Source organism: Protopterus annectens, chromosome 10.part0, assembly GCF_019279795.1.
Source record: "Protopterus annectens isolate FY-2018-M chromosome 10.part0, PAN1.0, whole genome shotgun sequence".
Lineage (NCBI taxonomy): Eukaryota > Metazoa > Chordata > Ceratodontiformes > Protopteridae > Protopterus > Protopterus annectens.
The window spans coordinates 1,600,617,295-1,600,640,099 of NC_056744.1; the positions used below are offsets into that span (position 1 = coordinate 1,600,617,295).

Consider the following 22,805-nt stretch of genomic DNA (forward strand, 5'->3'; position numbering starts at 1 on the left):
TCAGTCACTGTGCATTGGTAATGTGTTTGAGTGCGTTGTCACAGTGTTGTACATGTCACTGTGTCCTTCTCCATATCTGTAGCTGTCATGTGAGGTCCATACCATGGCATCCATTATGTGGTGTGGAGGGGTACACCGACCTACATGTCCATACCTGACTCACCATGTCCGCGGACACATACCATGTGCAGGTATTCCAGGGATAGTGTGCCACTGTGACTATCATTGGGGCCACTATTGTACACATTTCTGACCCTGCTCACCCCTGACACATGCAGTGGTGGGCGGCCAATCACATATCTGGTGGTTACTGGTGTAGGTGATCTGGAATGTGGTATGGTACTCCGGATTTGACACTGATGTTCACTCCATGCCTTTGTCACCAGGCACCTGTTGCAATACATCTGTACACATGTGCTTCACTCAGACTTTATATACATCTCTCTCTCTCTCTTATATATATATATATATATATATATATATATATATATATATATATTTATATGTATATATATATATATATATATATATATATATGTCCGTATACATATACACATATATATATTGATGTACATATATTGCTATAGATGTGGAGGGGGCACAGAGGGGTGTGAGTGACAGAGGGGGTGGGACAGGCTGTGTTGCAGGTCACCATATACAATCATACCTGTAGGTAGTCAGATCAGTCTGTCTATGTATATGTATCTACATATATCTATATCTGCATGTGTGCATTACATAGATATGTTGGTACAATATTCTATCTACATCTGTCTATGTATTCCTACATCTCTCTCTCTATGTATGTATACATATATGCATATCATATATATATATATATATATATATATATATATACATATATATATATATATATATACACATACATATGTTGACATACATACATATCCATATGTTAGACAGGTATATCAACATATTTGTCTACCATACTGTATACACACACTAGCATACTGCTAAACATACATAACTGTGTAACCTAATTTGTACATGGCACTACAACCTACAATCAAACAACATTGATATGTGCACATAGATGCTCTGACGTACAAATGTATGTACAGCCTTCACTGATAGTTGTTGTATGTCTCCTGCCCTTTACACATCTTCATATACATATGGATACATACCAATGACACATATGGAGGGCTCACAGTATGTAGACCTTTATAGTATTACTTTACATTACCTGTGTTTGTCACAGCTGCTTGTGCTGCTGTCTGGTTCTCTCTCCTGCTGCTCCACTTCCCAGTTGTCAGCTTTCAGGTAGCTGTTGCTGAACAATTTGTTTCTGTCTGCTTAATTGCAGTTTTCTCTGTCTCTGTCTCTGTCTCTCTCTCTCTCTGTCTCTGTCTGTCTCTCACGTCCTTCTCAGGGTGCAATGAAAGTATTGCATGCGTGGACATGGAGTACAGCATACTTTTGTAGGTATCTGCATATGCCCATGTGATGGCCTCTGCACCAATTGTTAGCCAGCATTTGCTAATTGCATGCAGCCAGTTGTGTACTGATTGCAGTTCTCACTGTGATTTCAGAACAGTGCTATAAAAAGGTGTGTGAGATAGGCATAGCCCTTTCAGATGTTAAGGGCAGGGACCATGCTGTTATGCTGTGGACAATGTTCTGTGAGTGTAAAGGTTGGTATCTCTCTCATATTTCCAGGTGTGTTGTAGATTAACATTCCTCCATTCATTTCTCCAGTTTCCTGTACTAACTGTGTATGTACACTGACAACTACAACTACTACTACTGTTAATGTGTGTGTGTGTGCTTTCCTTTCACTTTTGTTTGCACTCTGTTGCTAAGGCTTCAATAGTTGCCCTTTACAGTCACTACTTGTATGCCTGCTAGGTGTCTTGACTGTAGTGTGCTGCTGTAGCTTTCCTATTTTCCATGTACATTCACACCTTGGAATGCTTGCTATATCTGCTAGGGTGTTACAGCATGCAGTGTGGTCTGGCCATGGTGTGGGCCTTGACATCTATTAGGGTATTTGAGTATGCTGCTGAGCAGGCCCCAGAGACTTTCAGGTTCATCAGTTATGTGCCTCATGGAATGGTACATATCAGTGGGGTACACCCATTAAAATGTCTGTTATGCTGCAGTTGTGACTGTGGGTTAGCATGAGCATATGTATTACTACACTTTTTCTGCCATGCAAGTGGTGAATACTTTCCGGACTCCATAGTTACCATTGCATGTGTTGCACCTTTCTGCCTACTGTTTGTGCATTTCACATGGGGTCTGTGGGGCAACCCTGTAAGTCATTCACTGTTGCTATGTCTAGGCTCTTAACTATTCAAATATGGTGGTGTTGGACCCGTCATGTGTACAGATATTTGCAGGCTGTCCACATTTCTGCCTCATAATTTGGTCAATATCTCATGCACACCTTTATCTGGCAAGTCACTCTGGGCTCAAGTCAGAATATGGTGACAAACATTCAAGTTCCAGACTGCATACCCTTCCAAACATCCCACAAAGTGTAGACCCTGTTACTTTCTGAACTGTCTGCGTTTGTTGTAACTTTATTTGTAATGTGTCCCTGGTTTTGGGCCTTTGCTCCACATATTTTATTACTTGGTCCAGATGTGTTCCTGTAAGAGGTTGTGGGGTATGGGCAGTGCTTATCCTGCTGTGAGTATGTGTGTGTCTTGCAAGGTGCTATGGTGACATCATTACCTACTAGCTTCCAACTAGCATGGCTGTTTCTGTTCACACACTACTATTATGGAAATCCACCAGTTTTGTTTGTAATTCTAAATGTCATGCTTTGTGTACTACACATCTATATTCCCTTTACATTCATTCCTACTGTTACATGATATATTTACTTTAGCACAATGTTCTTATATAAGAGTCATGGCTTAGTGGTAAGTCATGCAGACTACAGTTGCCAAGGTCCTGGGTTCGGGACTCACAGTGGGATTTTATTTTTCTTTTGAACTGAGTACAGGACCTGTCAATCAAAGTGACTAAGGCACTTTTAAGCAGTTGTAACCGGGCTAGCGCTGGTTTGCGCGGAGCTCACGCATGCGCACTGGCGGTTAGCTCCATGCACACAAGCGCACACCTGATTACAACCACTTAAATGTGCTTACTCTTGCGCACACCCGCGCTATTTTCCTTGAAAGAAAAGAAAATGGGGAGACAGGAAAGTGGTGAAAAAGGGGTCACAAAGAGGGTAAGACAGTAGGGAAACAAGCTTGGGATGTGCAGGAGGGATGTAGGTAAGGCCCATAGCTGCCCATTTCTTCATCAGCAACAGCTGTGCATATGTATGTAATTTGGTGTGACATTTGAAACCTTCCACCCCTGAGAGAGGTGTCAGGACAACAATAATACTTGTTGTACAGCCAATTGGAATTGATAGGTTCCATGTCCAGTAGACATGTGTGCGGAATGGGCAGCTATGTATGGGGCGTAATTTTTTTGTAGGTACAGAGTGCCCTTTTTTTTTTTTTCAGGTGAGAGTGGTATGTCAGGTGAAGGTAGTCGGTACAGCTGGGGAGGTAGGTTGGGTAGGTTAACAGAGAAGACAAACAAGACTCATACAGGGATGGTGTATGACACGTGTGGGGGGGTTACACAATTGACGGGGATGGAGGTTTGGATATCCAGAGCCCATGAGCCCACAGATGGCAACAGTGGAACTGATATCCCCACCCATAGGCAGTTGCCACTGTTCCTTCACTGCCCAGGACGGGGCTGTGCTGGGGGCTGTGTAGGCGGGGCAACGGGCATACCCATTAGTTGCGCCACCCGTGCCTCGAGCTGGCGTAGGGGCTCAAGGACAGAGTCCCGAATCTCCCTACGCACCACAGTCCGGACGTTACGGAGGGTGAGTGGTGGATCTCCTCCGGCCACACTTGCAGAGGGGGGGCGAGCCCCATCCCCTGCAGCGCTTCCACCCGCAGGTGGCACAGGGCCACCGGAGGAGGGTCCGGACTCGGCAATAGTGCCAGGTGCACTCGCCAGCTGAGGTGGGAGAGGTGGGTCCGCTGGAACCCGCCTTCCCTGTCGTTCTATGTTTTGCATTATGTCATGACAGTTTGGGTTAGTGACATATAATACCATTCACAATTAGTTGTAACAGCATGCATTAGTATTCCCATTAACCAAACACCCAGATATTCACACCATTGAACAGCGTGCATAACACATGCATAATTTGAACAGAAATACACAGTCCAACAACATGCAGGGTTAATTGATGGCAACAGGCCATCAGGTGTGGATGTATGAACAGGGCAGTTGCATCAACAGACATGCAAATATATATGACCCAACAGGACAAACGTCCAGGGGTGTTAATTGTGATTGCACATACCATTTTCACGTGGAATGGGTTATATGTAGTTATAGGTTGGGGTGAAGAAAGTAATATTAACACCTTCAGATAACAATACATATGCTGTACATTTCTAATAGCTACAGTTATATACACACTACTGTTCTAACTACAGTTTCCTATATGTTAACTATTTCAACTTGGTGATAGGACTGTTAATGCAACATCAATATACATTCTATGGTTCTTCATACACATTCATATCTAGCTTTGTTCAGCTACATCTAGGGTACATTTGCTTTATATGGCTGTAGACAAGTGTGGATGTATGGTATATCAGACAAACATCCTATCTGCATATTGCAGACTGAGAGCAACATATCCTGATTTTGGGATACACATTCCAGATGCAGCAACACTTTGAACAGATTTAGCTGTTTGGTTTTGAATCTCACATGCATTTCATTCTGTCTTGACTGCAGTATACTTTATTCAGGGGTTATTACTACTGTATTGCTGGATTCATGGCACTTTCTCACACTCTCTCACTTGCTTTCATTTTACTATTCAGGATGGTACATCTAGGCTTTATTGACATGTTTTAACAGTAGTTATTACAATCCTTTCCAGCAGTCTCACTTCTGTCATGTTTCAGTATTTCCACAGGGATATATTTCACACATGTGATTTATCATCTTCTGCAGCTATACTTTTCAGCCTGCTGCAGGTTGTGTACTATTTTCTTACAGGCAGGGCATTTTTATTTCAGGATATATGTCAGCACAGTTTCATGTTTAGCTTACACTTACAGGCTGCAAACTATTGTGATCAAGCAATACTTTCATACACTTTCACACTGTTACTTGCAGATTTTATTCCTTACTGACTACACTGCACTCTTATGCTGACTGTCATACTTTGATATTTCTTTACAGTTACCGGTAGTGGATTACTGACCTGCCTGGTGGCGCAACCGCACCAGCCTATCGCCATAGGCTCTGCGGTTCGCAGAACGGACACCTGCAGCTGTAATATAAATGAAGTAATATTGGAATACACATCTCCATAATATCAGCTAGTTTAACTTTTTACATACATAATTAAATGTTACTTACTCAGTGGTGGGCGTTGGGTGTTTGCCGGGCCTCCTGGATCCAAAGGTTCAGTTGGTCCTGCTTGCGTCTCTTCAGGTCCGCATGGTGGTGATGGACCTGCTCACCTGTCCTTGGAATCCCTGTGGCACTGGTGAGTTCATGAGCCAACCGGTCCCACGCCTCAGCCCTGTACGCTCCCCAGAGGACCTGGCCCTGCATGAGTTGGGCCTCATGATTGTGGACTAGGAGCCAGGCCATGTACCTGGACTCCTCAACACCCCACCTCTGCGCTTGAAAGCGACTACCCTCTCCTACTCCTGACATTCTGCCTGCAGGTCTGTTCTACAATCGTTTATGCTGTGTATTCCCGCCTATGGGGCTTATATAGTCCGTTTTTCCCACACATATCTGTGATTGGCCATTTTGGAATTGTATCAACTTCAGTAAACCTGCATTGTCATGCTCTAGTTTGTATTAATTCCTATATATGAGCTATTATTGCATTTCTAGGTACTGCTGTCATGGCTTAGTGGTTCTGTACCTTGACTATGGTGTATAGTATCCTGGGTTCGAACCTGGCCACTGCTTTTCATTTTTCATGACTGTCTAGACATGCTGAGGGGGGTGTCTGTGTAAAGGCAGTTTTGATACGGCTTGCTCAACGTTGTCCGTCGGTTAGCTTGTTTGCGCGGTGCGCAGCTCCGCGCAAACGGGGTACGCTGGTTTAAGCCTTATTTGGCTATCGGCACGCATATTACGCTCAGCTTAGTTAGGGGCACATAGATTTAGTGTGTTAAACCACTGCTCAGCTACGGGCACTCATTTTGCACCAGTTAAACCACTGCTTATCTACGGGCACATATACTCACCCTGTTAAACTGTAGCTCAGCTATGGGCACATCTGGCATTTTTTATTCATTTGTTACCTCACATTTCTTCAATATAAATGGGCTATTCCATTACATTTTACATATATTGGGGTTTTATGTGTACATATTTGTCAGGGACTCGTTTCCTGCTTATTTTGAAAAAAAAAAATTTGTGTTGTGGGGGCTCGAACCATGAATGCCTGCTTTTTAGCCAACATCTCTACCACTACGCTATTGCTTCCTGGCTTATTTTGCATATTTAGTTCTTATATGCTTTCCCACTGACTGCTAACTGTAGCTGCGCTACGGGCATGCCCGCGCAAACGAGCGCACTCACGGTTAAACATCTTTACAATTTAAAAAAAAAATATGACATGTTCATTTATATTTCTTTTATGTTTATAGTCTGTAGGGGCATGTGTTGTGTTGTGTTTATTCACATTTCCGTGGACTCTGTTGTGGGTGTCTACTTTGGGCACTTTTACACTTCTGTGTAAGACAGTAGGGGGCGTGTCCATAGGCTGAGCCCTGCAAGCGGACACGCCCCCTACTGTCTTACACGGACCGTGTTAGACTTAGGTGTGATTCAGCATGCTCTCATGAATATGCAGAGCATGCTGACATCACTCCGTTTAACTGCAGCCTCCGTGTAAGAGTTATAACTCTTACACGGAGGCTTCGTGAATCCTTGGGTATGTTTATTTTGTTTGGAGGAAGAGGCAAAAGACCATAATTTTTTGAAATCTAAAAGAGTGATTAAACTCTGGAAAGTAGTTGTCTGAAGAAAAATGTTTTGAGAATATTAATGACACCAATAAAAACACACCCCTGCTACAAATCATGAAAAAAACACATCACTCCACACCAGGAAACAGTTAGAAAGAAGCTTTACTGGTATGTCCAGTACCTCAGCTTATGCCTTCAAGGAATATTTTTTCACACAAGCAGCTCTTCATTGTATACATATAATCAAATAATTAAATCCAATTAAATATAATTACTTCTAATTAGATATAATTGCTCACAAGCCAGATATCAATACAACTGTTGTTCCATTGAAATAGTTCAACACTCCCACATTTTAATTAAAGTGCCCTACTCTAAAATATGTGAACTATATATTATATTATAATTCTTAGCATGCATACTATACTGATATATTTATTCATATAATTTTTCATCATTGCTACCTTTCCAATATAACATATCAAAAGTATATATTGCATATTATATTATAATATAAATACTCAACTTAATAAAAACTCTCAATATCAGAAAGTGCCACTATGAACAATAAATCTTTATACATACTTAGACTAAACACGGTGGTGGTGCTGCGGTAGCGCTGTCACCTCAGAGTAAGACACTGTCCAGTTTGACTCTCAGCTAGAGCGTCTTCGGTGTGGAGACATGCGTGAATGGGCATACCTTCGTTGAAGGTTGTGCGTTAGTGCTGGCAACTCAGCATGTAAAAATCAACTGCCAATCATTAGCAGACCGGAGTTCCGCTGTGGCGACCCCTAACTGGGAAAAGCCGAAAGACACAACAACAACTAAACACATGTTCTGCACAGAAATCACATGCATATTATTATTCCTACCCCTGCCCTACATTTAGATTGATATCAAGATGTAAATCCCCTTAGGTAAAGGGTGCCAAAATTAATAATACATTTAATTCCCAACTGTGTCAGTTTGTGTAAATTCATCCCCTTGACGTTGATCCGGTTTGGCTAACACACAGTAAAATAAGGATGTGCCTGTGCCCTCATGGCATGTGGCAAAATGTTATGCAACTGGGTTCTCTAACCTACGTCTTCCAATGTCTCCTAGATGTTCCATTATTCGTTTCTTTACTGCCCTCCTGGTCTGCCCTATATACCACTTAACTATGGGACATCCACATCCTATGATATAAACTACCCCCCTGCTTTCACACTTGTATTGGTCCGTGGCCTTATTAATTTTCCCATTAATATGCTTTCCAAGTTCCTGATCTTGTTACACACTTTACATCTCCCACAAAGAAAACTACCTTTCCTACCCTGTTCTTTATCCAGTTTCCTGATGGATAACAATTCCCTTAAATTCTTAAATCTACTATAGGAGAAAGTGACTCTGTCAGGAAAAATACCCTTTAATGTCCGATCATTAGATATTATAGGCTAAAACCTATGTACTAACTTGTTCAGGGTTTCTGAGAAAGGTGAATACCTATTAACAAAGAGCAACTTATCTTCATCTTCTCCCTTGTTCAATTCCCTACTATCTCTGTCAACATGTACCACCTCTCTTTGAGTCATACTGTGTCAGCCCCAATTTCCTTATCACTTTGTTTTCCGCTGTATTCAAAACATCTAAATTATAACCTCTGCTTAACAATTTATTCCTGACGCTCACAAACTCAGTCACTAGCCTGCCCTTGTCTGAAGTAGTATTAGCTGTCCTCAAGTACGCACCATATGGTAATGAAGACAAGTGAGGAGCATGTATGCTGTCAGCTCTAAGAAAATTATTGACTGCAGTAGCTTTGGAAAAAGGTTTGAACTCTACAGTATACTCTTTGCCTACAAAAAATTCCAGATCTAAATATTGTACAGCCTCCCTACTGGTGTTGAATGTAAACTCCAGTCCAAATGATTGTCCTGCAACTCTTGTATGAAATCATGAAATTCCTCCATTTCATCCTTACAAATGAATATGAGATCATGTATGTATCTCTTAAACAATATAACTCTGTGTTTGTAAAACTCAGAGTTAGACACACAGGCCATCTTAAAATAATTCATAAACAGGATTGCATATACTGGGGCATATGATGCCCCCATGGCTGTCCCATCCTTCTGCAGGAAATATTTGCTATCAAAACTGAAGCAGTTATGTGTGAGGGAAAATTCCAACAATCGTATCAAAAAATCAGTACGTGACCCTTCCCCCAACATAAATCTTACTGCTTCCAAACCCCATTTATTTTTGATGTTTGTGTACAAGGATTTAACATCCACACAGGCCCAATAGTAATCCTGGGACCGTTTCATGCTTATTACACTATCTGCTAACTCCTCTCCATCCTTAATGTGTGACATAATTCTTTCCAAATGCCCTTTCAGTTGCTAATCCAGAAACATGCGTACATTCTGTAAGTAAGCTCCCCTGCCAGAAACTATGGGCCTCCCTGGTGGATTCTGAATATTTTTGTGTATTTTAGGTATCACCGTAAACACAGCATCTGTGTTTTTTTATGTATAGTTTCTTAACATCCATTGCACTCAGGAAGCCTAATCTTTCCCCTCTTTCCAAAATTTCCAGCAGAGACTTGTTGTAGTCCTTGACCAGATTGTGAGACAAAACCTCATATACCATAGTGTCCTCCAATAGGACCATGGCCATGTTGTTGTACTGTTGTTTGGTCATAACTACCCAATTTACCCCCTTATCTGCCTGTATAAATGTGTACCTATGATTATTCTGTCTTAAGATGTCGCAGTGCCTCCCACTGCACTTTAGTTAAATTGAACTGTTTAATACTCCTTTTGAAATTTTTGTATTCTGTTTGAACCTGTTTACATAACACATTTTCAAACGTACAGATATTCGCAGATACTTTTGGGGGCATGAAAGGACTATCATATGGTACATGAGGTAATTGTAATTTACTATAACCTGTGTTGAAACATGCATAACCATCAACTGTAGAGCCCCCCCCACCAAACTATTGTCAAAAGCTTCTTCATATTCATAGTCATAAATAGACATATTTAGCCAAGAGCCTTCCCCAAACACACTGCTGTCATCATCACAGTTTTCATTTATTGTAACATTTTCCATATTTTCTTGACTTAACCTGCTTTTCTTACTATCAAAAAATGCCGTTAAATGTAACTTATGGAAAAGTAGGTTATCTCCAGAATCAAATCAGCAAGGCTAGGGACATGCGTCGGGATAAATTTTACACCTTTATCCAACAATGAAATAACATCCTGACTTAAAGTCATATCGGACAAATTTACAATCTATAAACTGTCCACATTACTACATAGTCCAATGTCCAAAGAAGTATTCAGCTCTTCCACAAATCGACCAGTGTCCTTCTTCTATGCATTAATTTTTCCTCTTTTGTTTCTGTAATTTCTGCCACCATTACTGCTGCTGGAATTTGAATTCCCCTGCCATTTTCTCCCTCGGCCTCTTGAAATCTCTGAAGTCCCTTTATCCGGCATGGAATCCATGGTTTTGTTGTTTAAGTCTTCGAAAGAAGCGCTCTTTTTACTGCTTGATGCAGTTTCCTTACATGACATAGACGAGTCACGTACCTCTTGATCCTTGTTACTAAAATGCCGACCCATCTTTCTTCCCCTGTCTCCTTCCTTTGCCATAAAAAAAAAAAAAAAAAACATGTTGTTTTTATAATCATTTATGTCACGTTGGATTTTACCCTTCCTCCGAAGAGTTACCGACTCTTCCACCTTCTCCAGTTTAACTCTAATATCATTCAGTTTGGACTCCAAGACTGCTTCTGTTGTCATCTCTGCCAAATGCATTTGTAAACACAAAATATTGGCCCTCAGCTTCTCCTGCTGTCTCACATTATGTTTAATGAGCACCCCCAACCAAGCCTTAGTACAAGCTAGGGATGCTGCATTCCATTTGCTGAGTAAATTTGCTTCATCCTCCACGAAATCAAATGCAGGCAATATATTAATTCTAAGGCCCCGGAGTATAATATCCAAGGCTAAATACCTCTCTAGGAGCTTAATGTCATAGAATAAAGTTACTTCCTTGGTTAACAATCGCTCCAATTTAGAGAAGTCAGCCTCATTGGTGTTAATCTCTCCTCTTGTCCACGGGTCGTCTCCGGCCATTCTTTCCTCTCGCTCTTTCTCTCTTCATATTTTTGAGCAGGAAAAATGGGAACCATCAGCTGCCATCTCCCTCACCTCCTGGTAAAGGTAAATACCATAAAAACACACCACTGCTACAAATCATGAAAAAAACACACAACTCCTCACCAAGAAACGGAAAGAATCTTTACTGGTGTATCCGATACCTCAGCTTACGCCTTCAAGGAATATTTTCTACACAAGCAGCTCTTCATTATATACATATAATCAAATAATTAAATCCAATTAAATGTAATTACTTCTCATTAGATGTAATTGCTCACAAGCCAAATATCAATACAATTGTTGTCCCATTGAAATAGTTCAATACTCCCACATTTTAATTAAAGTGCCCTACTCTAAAATATGTGAAGTATATATTGTATTATAATCCTAAGCATGTATATCATACTCATATATTTATTCATATACTTTTTCATCATTGCTACCTTTCCAATATAACATATCAAAAGTATATATTGCATATTATATTATAATATAAATACTCAACTTGATAAAAACTACCAATATCAGAAAGTGCCACTATGAACAATGAAAACAGTTGTCTGAAGAAAAATGTTTTGAGAATATTAATGACACAGTCAATATACATATGAATATGATTGTGTATGGACATTATGAGAACAAGAAAAAAGAATAATTGAAAAGGGTAGATAAGAATTTATTTTATGTAATGTGGGTTGTTTGGAATGACATTTTATTTAATGGAAAATAGATTTTTGCAGATATATTCTGAGAAATTAGATTATTATTTTGGAAGGAGTGGGTGTCTAGTATGGAATAATAACAATGAGGATATCATAAGACAAATGATAAATAAAGAAATGTAAATGTGTATGTATATGCCTGTAAATATGTACATTTTATAAATATGTAAATAATGTGTTTTTTATGTTGTGTCAAATAAAGGACGCCTTCTCTTTTCCATAGGTGCTTTTGGATCTTTTACAGTCACTTAAGCTATCATCAGCTTAATTAATGGCAATATGAATCTAAGGGTGGGAGGTTGACATAATGGTTAAGGTGCTTACCTTAGAAACACAAGGTGCAGAGTTTGATTCTGACATGGGGTAATTGGCTAGGCTTAAAATGGCCCGTAAGGGCAGTTAGCCTAGTACTAACCTATGAAGAAGCAATATTTGATACCAAAAACATCAGTAGAATGTAGGCCTTAACCTGAGGTTCAAGTTCAAGAGAAGAGACAGAGTGGTTGGAGCAAATTAGGACCATGTCATCAGCATAAAGCATAAAGAGTAATTTGGGGTAAGTCAAAAGAGAGTTTGTTAATGTAGATAGAGGAGAGGTGACAGAATATATCCTTGAGGGGCAATGTTCTGCAGAGGGACTGATGTAGAAGCTGATGAGTTGAAATTAACTGAAAAGTGGTACTATAAAATAGATATTAAGTTATAAACTGGGTAAGATTAGAGCTGGGAGATTTGTTTGATTTGGGAGAAAAAAAGAATACGTGTAATATAACTGAAGGTGTATTTATGGTTGCTGCTGCAGGAATGTATCCGTGTTACATATTTTATTAATTTTGCATGATTGTATAAATAATGAAGAATATTTACATGGTAGTTGTTAAGTTTGTACTAGATAATGTCTATGCATACCAGTCATATAGATATCAATAAAAAAATGGATTAACCGCAAAAGTAAAACAAATAAAGAAAACAGCGGTTAAGGCACACTGAACCAGGCTGCACAGTAAAAATTTAATGATAGATTATGACCACAAGCACTTTCGTCCTGCCACAATGCAAGACTTTTTCAAAGTGAATAAAAAACACACGTCTCATTACTTTAGTAGGAACTTTAGTAGGAAATTAATTGTTTTTTATATATATATATATATATAGATATATATATATTTTTTTTTTTTTTCCTTGTGGCTGATTTAATCTCAATAATAGGGAGAATGTGTGTGTTTTTTCAAGACTTTATGGGATAAGAACTGTGCTTTTGGGTGGATTAATGCTGTATTAATGGTTGCTAAGCAACAAACTTTATGGAATTTTGACACCTTTTTGAGGTGACCAGGATATTTAAAGTAATGACAGATGTGTGTTTTTTATTCACTTTGAAAAAGTCCTGCATTGTGGCAGGATGAAAGCACTTGTGGTCTAAATCTATCATTAAATTTTTACTGTGCAGCCTGGTTTAGTGTGCCTTAACCGCTGTTTTCTTTATTAATCATATAGATATGGTAACACAAAGAGATACATTTAAATAGATGGACCTGCTTTAAGCGCTAGAAAGAATTATACTCAGCACTGCTGTGTAAAAGTAATGCTATATTTGTAAACAGTAGATTTAAAGATTAATGTTTTTATAGTTCTATCCATCTACATTTTATCCATCTCATTGGAGTGTATTATAATTTGGATTTATTCATAATGATGTTTGAATGTTTAAACTGTTGTTGCTTATATTATCAATAATTTGTTAAAAAATAGAACTTTACCTTCTCTTAATATGAAAGTAAGGACCCACAATGAAATGTGGAACTGAGGTTGATATTATTCATTCAGATACAAATTCCAAGATTTCAGCCTTTAAGTTGTGTCCTCAGTTTTTGTCGCCAGACACCTTGCTGAAAAGGAGTCTTAGCATGTAAAGTACATACTTATACACAGTTTTGTGTCAATAAGTACTTCAGTGTATAATTGTGCACTAATTTAAACACAACTATAGGTTTGCAAGCTGTACAGTTTTATAGTATGCATATCATAATGTCTCACTCATGTATATCTAAGTATATGTATGTTCATTCATTTTTTTTGAGATGACAACTCTTATTCACCTTTGATTCCAACAGGTTAATTGCTCCATTGTTGTACAGTCCTTTTGAGTTTTCTTCTTTTTGTTCTTAACATGATCATTTGAAATCTTATTTCTTAAGCCAGAAGTTGCGTCATCCTTTTTTCCACCAAGACCTAGATATAAGTTATCATTCTTTGTAGATTATATACCCTTATGTTGTCTTACCTTAGCCTGAGATAACTCATGCTGTACACTTTTATCATTCTTAAGTTATCTCTATAGGGATAGTCCTCAAACCATGCAAATCCATGAAAACTTTATCTGAACTGTTTGGTCTTATCCTGTGTCTCATTTTAACTGAAGTCCATACCGCACTCCAGTTAAACTGTAGTCCATACATCACTGCCGTGTTGTAATCAGGTTGGTATAACTGTACAGATGCAAAAGTATTCCTTTATGCTTACGGCAATTTGGGATATATTATTTACACGGGTATTGGTATGAACTTTGTTGCTGATCATCATTTTTGTAGTGTTACATGAACTTACTTCTGTGACCACATCACCACTGATAGTATAATTGTCCATAATCTTTGCTTTGCCAAATGTCATTTGCTTTTACTAAATAGTAGCTATTAGCCTTTTTTTTTCCATTACTGGCCTTCCATCAAGCCCCTTACATCTTTCTGTTTCTAAAATTTCTTCCCCAGTCCTGTCTGACCTTTTTGACCATATATCACCAAGTGGGCATTTCCTATTTCCTGAGGGATTTGCTTTTCATAGCTCTCTTTGTATTGACTGGCAGTGGGGAGTGAGTTTGTTGTTAGCCTGTCATTAATCATGGTGGCATAGACCAGTGCAGCATGTTCTACTTCTTTCACCTTCAGTTGGCTGGATGGTACACTTCAGTGCTTGCTAGTTCAGAACAGTTCAGGTACATGCTTCCCCACAGCTGCAACCTGGATAGATTATCTGCATGCTTCTTGACAGCTAAAATGGTTCAGTGAGTTCACACTGCACTTGTCACTTCCTGTGACAGGCCTCTATCCTGTCTTCGTGTGACAGGCCTCTATCCTCTCCCCCTGTCAGGGTGGGTCATCCAACACTGCATGCTGACTCCTATTTCTCCTCAATCGCTCGTCTAGCTCTCTGGTCCAGTAGACATACCTGGGTCTGTGAGACTGCATTCAAGGTCTTTTCCTTCTTTACACCACATAGCTAACTTACTTCACTCCATTACTTTTCCGTCCCCTCCTGGGACTGTGTATTCAACTGTGAAAACAGCTAAAACACAAACAGGTACTGGGCAGAGGAACACTCAAGTCACATGATCAGACATTTTTTGACTTATTCTATGCTGCCATTTAACACATTTTTACTACACTGTGTTGGATCTGAACGTTTTAATTCTTAAAATGTTTTTGATCTTTGTCATTCTTTTGATAGTCTTAAAATTAAATCCTGCTCAACAAACATTAGTAGAACAATTACTGTTAGCAAGGCATGGCTTAACACAGTTGTGAGGTAGAGCTTCCACTGTATCGGCACTGATATACTCGTCTCTGTGGAACCAAACACGTCATTTTGAAGATCACTTTTCATTTGTTTAGTTAGTGATGAGCATTGGACACATACATTCCTTCCACTCAGAGTGTCTGCCAGGAAAGCAAATTAATACAGCAGTGTTAATATATTTTTTTCAAATATATTAAAGGACAACTGTACTCAGAAACTAAAAAAAAAAAACACATTTTTCTTCATAGCTTGATCTGTGTAATATTTCTGCTATTGATAATATTTTGTAGTGTAAATCTTAAAATGGCCAGATGGGGACTGTCATGAGACTGTTTTACAGTCAAAGTCAGTTTCTTTGTGCACTCCAGTCTTTATTCCCATTATATGACACAGAAAGGTTGTTTGTCTCTGCTTTGACTTAACTGTGGCTCAGTAGTACTGTGAACTTCTGCTTTTGATGATTGCCTGTGCAGAAAGTCTCCATACATCTGTTTCATAACATTTTCTGAATTGTATTAGTAGCAAGATACTAAATGAGCTTTAATGTCCTGATAAAAAGCACCTCTAAATAATTTGCTTTTCTTTAAACATGTCTTGTACGTTGAGGTGTTAGCTGACCTGTCATTCATTGTTTTTAACAATTACCTGTATTCTTTAAAAATTAGGAATGTTTTCATACATTCTTTATCTACTAATGCTGTCTGAATTTGAAAGCAGTGATAGTTTTGTTAAATCTGTGCAAGTCAGAAGTAGCTTTCTCTCCTTGTCTTGCTGATTTCTAGTTTGAGTCTGTGAGGCAGCAGGTAACATAACACATTCTAGAAAAAACATACTGAGATTTCACCGACAACCAAAACTCTGTATGCATTGGTCGTGACCTCAAGTGTACACACAAAACAAGGGGTTGTATTTAAAAAATTTGTTTTCTATGTAGCAGTCTTGGAGTGGGGTGAAAGGGAATAAAGGCACGTTACAAAAAGAAATACCCGACCTATTAGTGCAGATGTCCATTATTTGCTGAAGAAGTGCTCCATTAGATGTTTCTGTCTGTATAACCTCTGCTTAATTTGCTAGAATCTGTATAGATTAACAAAACTAATGGGGCCATGGGATCTCCCCAGACACTCATACAAATCAGCTAAACAGGATTTTTTTTCATAGGGAAGAATTTTCCTTCTGGTCTAAAAACATTTAAACTCATATTTTTGTCTGTTTATTTCCCCTTCCATTCCCAGGTATAGAGCAGCTAGCTATTACCCCCTCACCTCGGATGATAAAGACACATCTCCCCTATCAGCTGGTTCCAAAGTCCTTCTGGGAACAAAACTGCAAGGTATTGTATATAGGAGACTGTCCTGCACTTTGTTTGCTTGCAGAAATTATTTGGTGATAGCATAGCTGCCTTATCCACATAGTGTGTTTTTCTGTCTTTGAATATCCATTTTTTTGTGGATGCCTGTCATTCTGGTGCTCTGTTTTATTGCCTTGATATATTTTACCTTTCCAATATTGTTGAAGATTATAAATCAAGCACTGCTGATTATGTCCTACTTAAAATGTAATTTGGAAATTTATTAAAGGTTTGGTCCCCAGAGATACTTGGACTTATTGTTTTAGTAACTATGTGTAGCCATTGTTGTTGCTTTTATTTCCCACTTTATTAATGGTCCTCACTGGTATCCTATCCAGAATAAGTTTGATTCAGTAAATAGATTGTGGGTATAATGAGCATGACACTATATTTCTTCATGAAAAGAGGCTATGTGAAATCACCATCAGGCTGAATTTATGCAGAAGGTAACAAATAATGACTCTACTTACAACATTTCTGTTTTACCAGGTGATTTATGTTGCACGGAATGCCAAAGACAATGTAGTGTCCTATTACCACTTTGATTGGATATGCCGTCTTGAAGTCCTTCCAGGTCCATGGGAGGAGTACCTGGAAAATTTCATGAAAGGAAACAGTAAGCAGCATAGCTTTTGGTTCTAAATTTTCTAAGTAGTACTAAACAAGCTGTTATTTGGGGATAACTGATCTAGGTAGTACCTTGGTAGTTTTTGTTATTATTATAGGGATCCTTAAAAACGTACTTAATATGGCTTGGTACTGTGTGTATGAGATGGCCACTTGTACTGTGTTTGGTAAAGTAAGGAAATGAGTCAATGAAGTTCAGCAGGCACATGAGTATTCACCCTTTGCCTGGAGGGTTGTTTATAGAGAATAAGACTTGTATCAGCTTCAGGATCTTAACCTAGTCCTTTCTTTGAGAAGGAATTTTGCACCAGTGCAAAACACGGATGAGTTCAACATGGTGTTGCAGCCATCAGTGCTGAAGTTTTCAGCACTTAGTTCTGCAGTTCGGTTCTTGGTTTGGGTTCTTCCTTTGCAGAGTGTCCTCCATATGCTGATGCAAGTCTTTTCTTCAGTTTTCTCTCATATGTCAAAGACATGCTATAGGAAAATTAGAGAACCTCCTAGCTAGTCCTAGCTTTGTGTGAGTGTGTGAGTGTGTGTGAGTGTGCTCAGGTATCCTGTAATAGACTAGCATCCTATCCAGCATGAGTTTCTTTGCTAATGTGTGCAGAATGCAAAGTTAACTTCTGTCAGTCCCATAACTCTGAACTTTTAAAGTGGGTATCTGGAGAATAAATAAATGAATTGTTAAATTAAGGGTCACACGGTTTCTTTTTAAACATTACTAACACCCTCCATCATAGGGTACAAGAAGAACTTAATAAAATATAACAACTTGAAAAAGAGTAAATACATTAAAAACAAACTACAAAACTGGCTATTGAGATGAAAATGTATTAAACATCTAGAGCTTCAGCATTATATGCCTTCAAGGACTTAAGAAAAAAGCACATCACAAAACATCACTTAATTGTAACATTGCAACTACTTATAAACATCAATAATTTAACATTTAAAAGTAATAATCCTCCCATTAAGCTCATTATTAAGACCCAAAAGCCACATTGTTGTTAAACTTCTAAATCAAGTCTGCCCTCTTTTTAATAGCGGTTATCAATTCTGCCATCTTTTTAATAGCAGTTTCTCAGAGGGTGATCCACTTTTTTCATTCATAGATACTTCTTCGAAAACACACACTCTTCTTCTTTTGGCTTTCCTGTCAGGGGGTCACCACAGCAGAACAACAGTTCACAGAATGATTGGCAGTGGAGTTTTACAGTGTTAAGTTGCCAGCTCAGCACCCAAGCTTCCACAGAAGGCACTCACGCGTACACACACACACACACACACACACACACACACACACACACACACACACACACACCTAGGGCCAGTTTAGAGTGTCCAGTCCACCTGTAGCATGTCTGTGGGATGGGGGAGGAAACTAGAGCGCCTGGATGAAACCCACGCACCCACAGGGAGGATATGCAGACTCCATACAGAAGGCACCCCAGCCAAGAATCGAACTGGAGAATCTCTTGCTGTGAGGTAGCAATGCTAACCACAGCCTCCCTTGAAAAAAAACACACGTACTCTTATTCATCAATATTCCTCATATTCTTTTTAACAATGTGGTTAGTCACAGCACTCTCACATGTACAATTCTTAACATTATTAGCATGTTTGTGAATATTATTTTAAATGTTCTTGTTTATCCAGTGTATACCATTCAACATATACATAAACTAAATAGATTACACACGCTGTATGATATATGTACAGAAAAATACATATATCACACAGGCCATATTACATGTGTAATGTCCCTTATAGCATAGCTGAATTTAATTCCATTAATGGCATTAACATTCATAGATGTATATTGGAAAAACAAGGTTATACCTTTATTAACAAAATTGATAAATACTGCCCTGTTGTGTGACATAATGAAATGTCTTCTAAGATGAAAATGGGCAAAATATCCACAGAGTATAATTATTAGATAAATTTGAATTCTTAATAGGGAAATTATAAATTATTCTTTATTATCCGTTTACTGTTTAATGAATTTTAGTAATGTTAATAGTAAGAATTATGTAGACAAACTAAAGCAATTTTGGCAACACAAACTTATAAACCAAAAAACAATAGCTGCTGGAGCCAAAAAAAAACATACTTATTCAAATAAAATGTTAAAAGGTTAGGTAGACTAAGTCTTAAAATATCTGTAGTTGTCATCCAACAAACAATTCCAAGCAAAAAATGCAATAAAATGCAAATCCTTAAAGTCTGCAGGATTTTACTGTGCAACTTAACATCAGAGTGTGAATTGTCCGACATTACACAATTGCAAGTCTTTGGTTAAAAAATTCCACCAAGTCATATCAAAACCAAATAAATGAATAATTATGTATTTGCCAAGATATAATCCAAATCCAGTAAAAACAATCCAGTATCAAGTCCGGTAAATATATATCCAGAAAATCCAAGGTTGAGCACTTTCGTCTGGTGCTTCACTTAGATTTCAACAGAACAAACTTTCAAAGAAGCCTCCGGAATTTTTAAGATTCCATTCACTGACATCATTTCCTTTAGCCTTAGTGATATCACTTCCTTTAGCCTTGTTTCTTAAAGGTGCAATGCTCAATGAGTATAATGTGGAACCACTTGCATCCAAAATAGTGATTGTAATGAAAAAAAATGTGAAGATATTTTCTTGTAAGTATATAGCTTTACTTTTAAAAAAGTTATAAATACAAACATTTTCATTTAACCCAGGAGGGTCATGGGCATTCAGTTATAATTTCCACATAAGTTCCCTTGTCTCCAGGATAGTTTCCCATGGAACCCCTCTGGAATTCACAGCCACTTTGTCGATGACAGAGAATTTTAAGTTATATCTAGCCTGACAATCTCTTGAATGGCTGTACAGGGCATTATTTTTGTTTTCCACTTGAATGTCATGGAGCTGCTCATAAATTCATCTGTTGAGCGATCATTCTGTCTTTCCAACATAGAATGCTCCACAGGTAACACAGTCACTAAATACACAACACTAGCCAATTTGCATTTGTGAAATCCCTTTATCTTAATTGTAATAGGTGGTTATTTTAACTTTATTGAATTTCCAGTAAGGATATGCTCACATTGGTTACAAGAACCACAAGTTACCATGTCTTGTACCCTGTGTCTTGTTGGATGCCATTCAGACATGTTTTTCAAATGGGGGCCTCATTTACTAATTACCGGAGATTCGTCCCCACTGTTTTTTATGTGTGCTTGTCTTTGGTGACATCTGTTTATACAAAGGGTGGTCTAGCAAAGGCAAACTCAAAGAAAATTCTGCATTAGAAGTGGCCCTGGATAAATGTCTTGACTGACCTAGAATACGTCCTAGAGTCTTTTTCTCTTAACCATGACCTCTCTGAGGATGTTAACTAATAAATCCCTAGGATAGCCTCTTTCAATGAGTATGTCCAACAATTTCTTGGACTCATTGAGGAAAACATCATTGTCAGTTGTCATTCTGGAGACTCTTACATATTGTCCTTTCACCAAGGAATTTTTCTGATGCAAAGGGTGACAGCTTCAAAAGTGTAGATATGAGTTAGAAAACGTAGGTTTTCTGTATATGTTTGACTGAAACCTGCCACCTTGCCTGTCCTTACATATGGTAACATCCAAATAATGACATACGTCATCACTTATTTAATCAGCAAATCTCAGAAACATAGAGGTGGAGTTTATGTAATTTATAAACTTGTCAAGTTTAGATGAAGTATCTTCCCAAAGAATAAAGATGTCAAAATGGGCTGTGATGGAGGGGCATTTAAATAAAACTTCAGTAAAACTGTCCATGCCATTATCTGCAGGAATACATCTGAAAAGGTCAATCACAATAATACAGACAAAGACAGATTCATTCATGTAATCCTCGGGAGTAAATCACTAAAGAAAATCCCAAGAGTATTTGAGAATATGAGATTGTTCATATAAGTACCAAGAATGTTGGGCAATATACGCTATACTTCTGGATGAAATCTTTATTCTTTGGGAAGATACTTCATCTAAGCTTGATGAGTTTATAAGTTACATATATTCTACCTCTATGTAACTGAGATCGGAATTAAACCTTAAGTTACACAGTAAAATCCTGCGGACTTTAAGTATTTGGCATTTTATTGGATTTTTGCTTTGGAATGGTTTATTAGATGACAACTATGTATATTTTAAAACTTGGTCTACCTGACCTTTTAACATTTTATTTGTTTTTTCATGGTGCCAATGGCTGTTGGTTATTTGTTTAAGAATTATGTAAACAGTTGTGCAAGTAGCTTTCTGTTTATGTTAATATGTTTGTTCCTGTATATAAAATTTCAATAAAGTATTTAAAAAAAGTCATAGTTATATATTGTACACATTAGACTCCTTACAGAATCCAGAACAGGAAGTATCCCTGGTAAAGAAGAAATATTCTAACCATATTATTTCTTGGCAATTTCAGTAATATGTTCCAATCTTCCTTTATCAGAACAATCACTAAATCTGTTAATAAAGTATATTTTGTCACAAAACATATATATTAATGATATTACATTAGTGACCGTTATCTAAAAACTCAGTTGTTTTTAAAAGATCACCCCTGTTTCTATTACAAGCATGCCAGCATGCCTTTTCAAGTACTTCAAAAGAACTGTAATAAATTTGGCTGAAGGTGTTTCTCACTTTTTTGCTGTTTTCAAAAAATGCGTAAGAATTTGTACATAATTTCTCCTGAAATGTGAACATTTGCATTGTACTTGCCTCTTTCTGTGAGGTATAATTTGTAGAATATGTGAAAAATGTTATATAACTGTGCAGGTCCCCGTCACATGGCCGACTTTTCATAAAGTCGACTTTCATATGGCCGAGACCATATGATCAACTTTTGAAAAGCCACCATGGGAACCGCTATTTCCGCACAGTGTGGAATGGGAACATTTCCCATTTCTGCACTGTAGTGCGATCTCGGAGTTGGTATATTAAAGTTACGGGAGGTGGGGGCGCAGGGGGGCTACATCCCCCGGCTAACAGTTTAAGGTAAGTGTTTGTTGTGTTTTTATGTTTATTTTACATGGTCGACATTCTGAAAGTCGATCATATGGTCTTGGCCGTATGAAAGTTGACTTTCTGAAATGTCGACCATGTAAAGTAGACCCAACTGTGCATATACTACTGGGGAAATGCATTATTTATTTATTTTCCTTTATTTACCAGGAAAAGTCCAATTGGACAAAGCCTTTATCACCAGGAGAAAAAACGAAGAGCAACAACAGAGACTGCAAGCACATATTAACAATAATATTGCATCTGAATGAACATAAGAGAAAAGAAAACAATAGCAGATTAACATAAAAGTGTTGCATAAGAAGATTAAGAAAACAATGCAGGGTGC

The 22,805-nt window shown here is 38.2% G+C and overlaps 1 protein-coding gene across 1 annotated transcript in view; it reads left to right on the forward strand.

Annotated features, from left to right (window-relative positions):
* LOC122813775 (sulfotransferase family cytosolic 1B member 1-like) overlaps nt 1-22,805 on the forward strand; it is a 278,964-nt gene that overhangs the window by 105,810 nt on the left and 150,349 nt on the right. The window contains exons 3-4 of the mRNA XM_044086272.1: nt 16,689-16,786; nt 17,294-17,420. Of these exons, the coding sequence (XP_043942207.1) occupies nt 16,689-16,786; nt 17,294-17,420 (225 nt within the window). The remainder of the gene's footprint in view (nt 1-16,688; nt 16,787-17,293; nt 17,421-22,805) is intronic.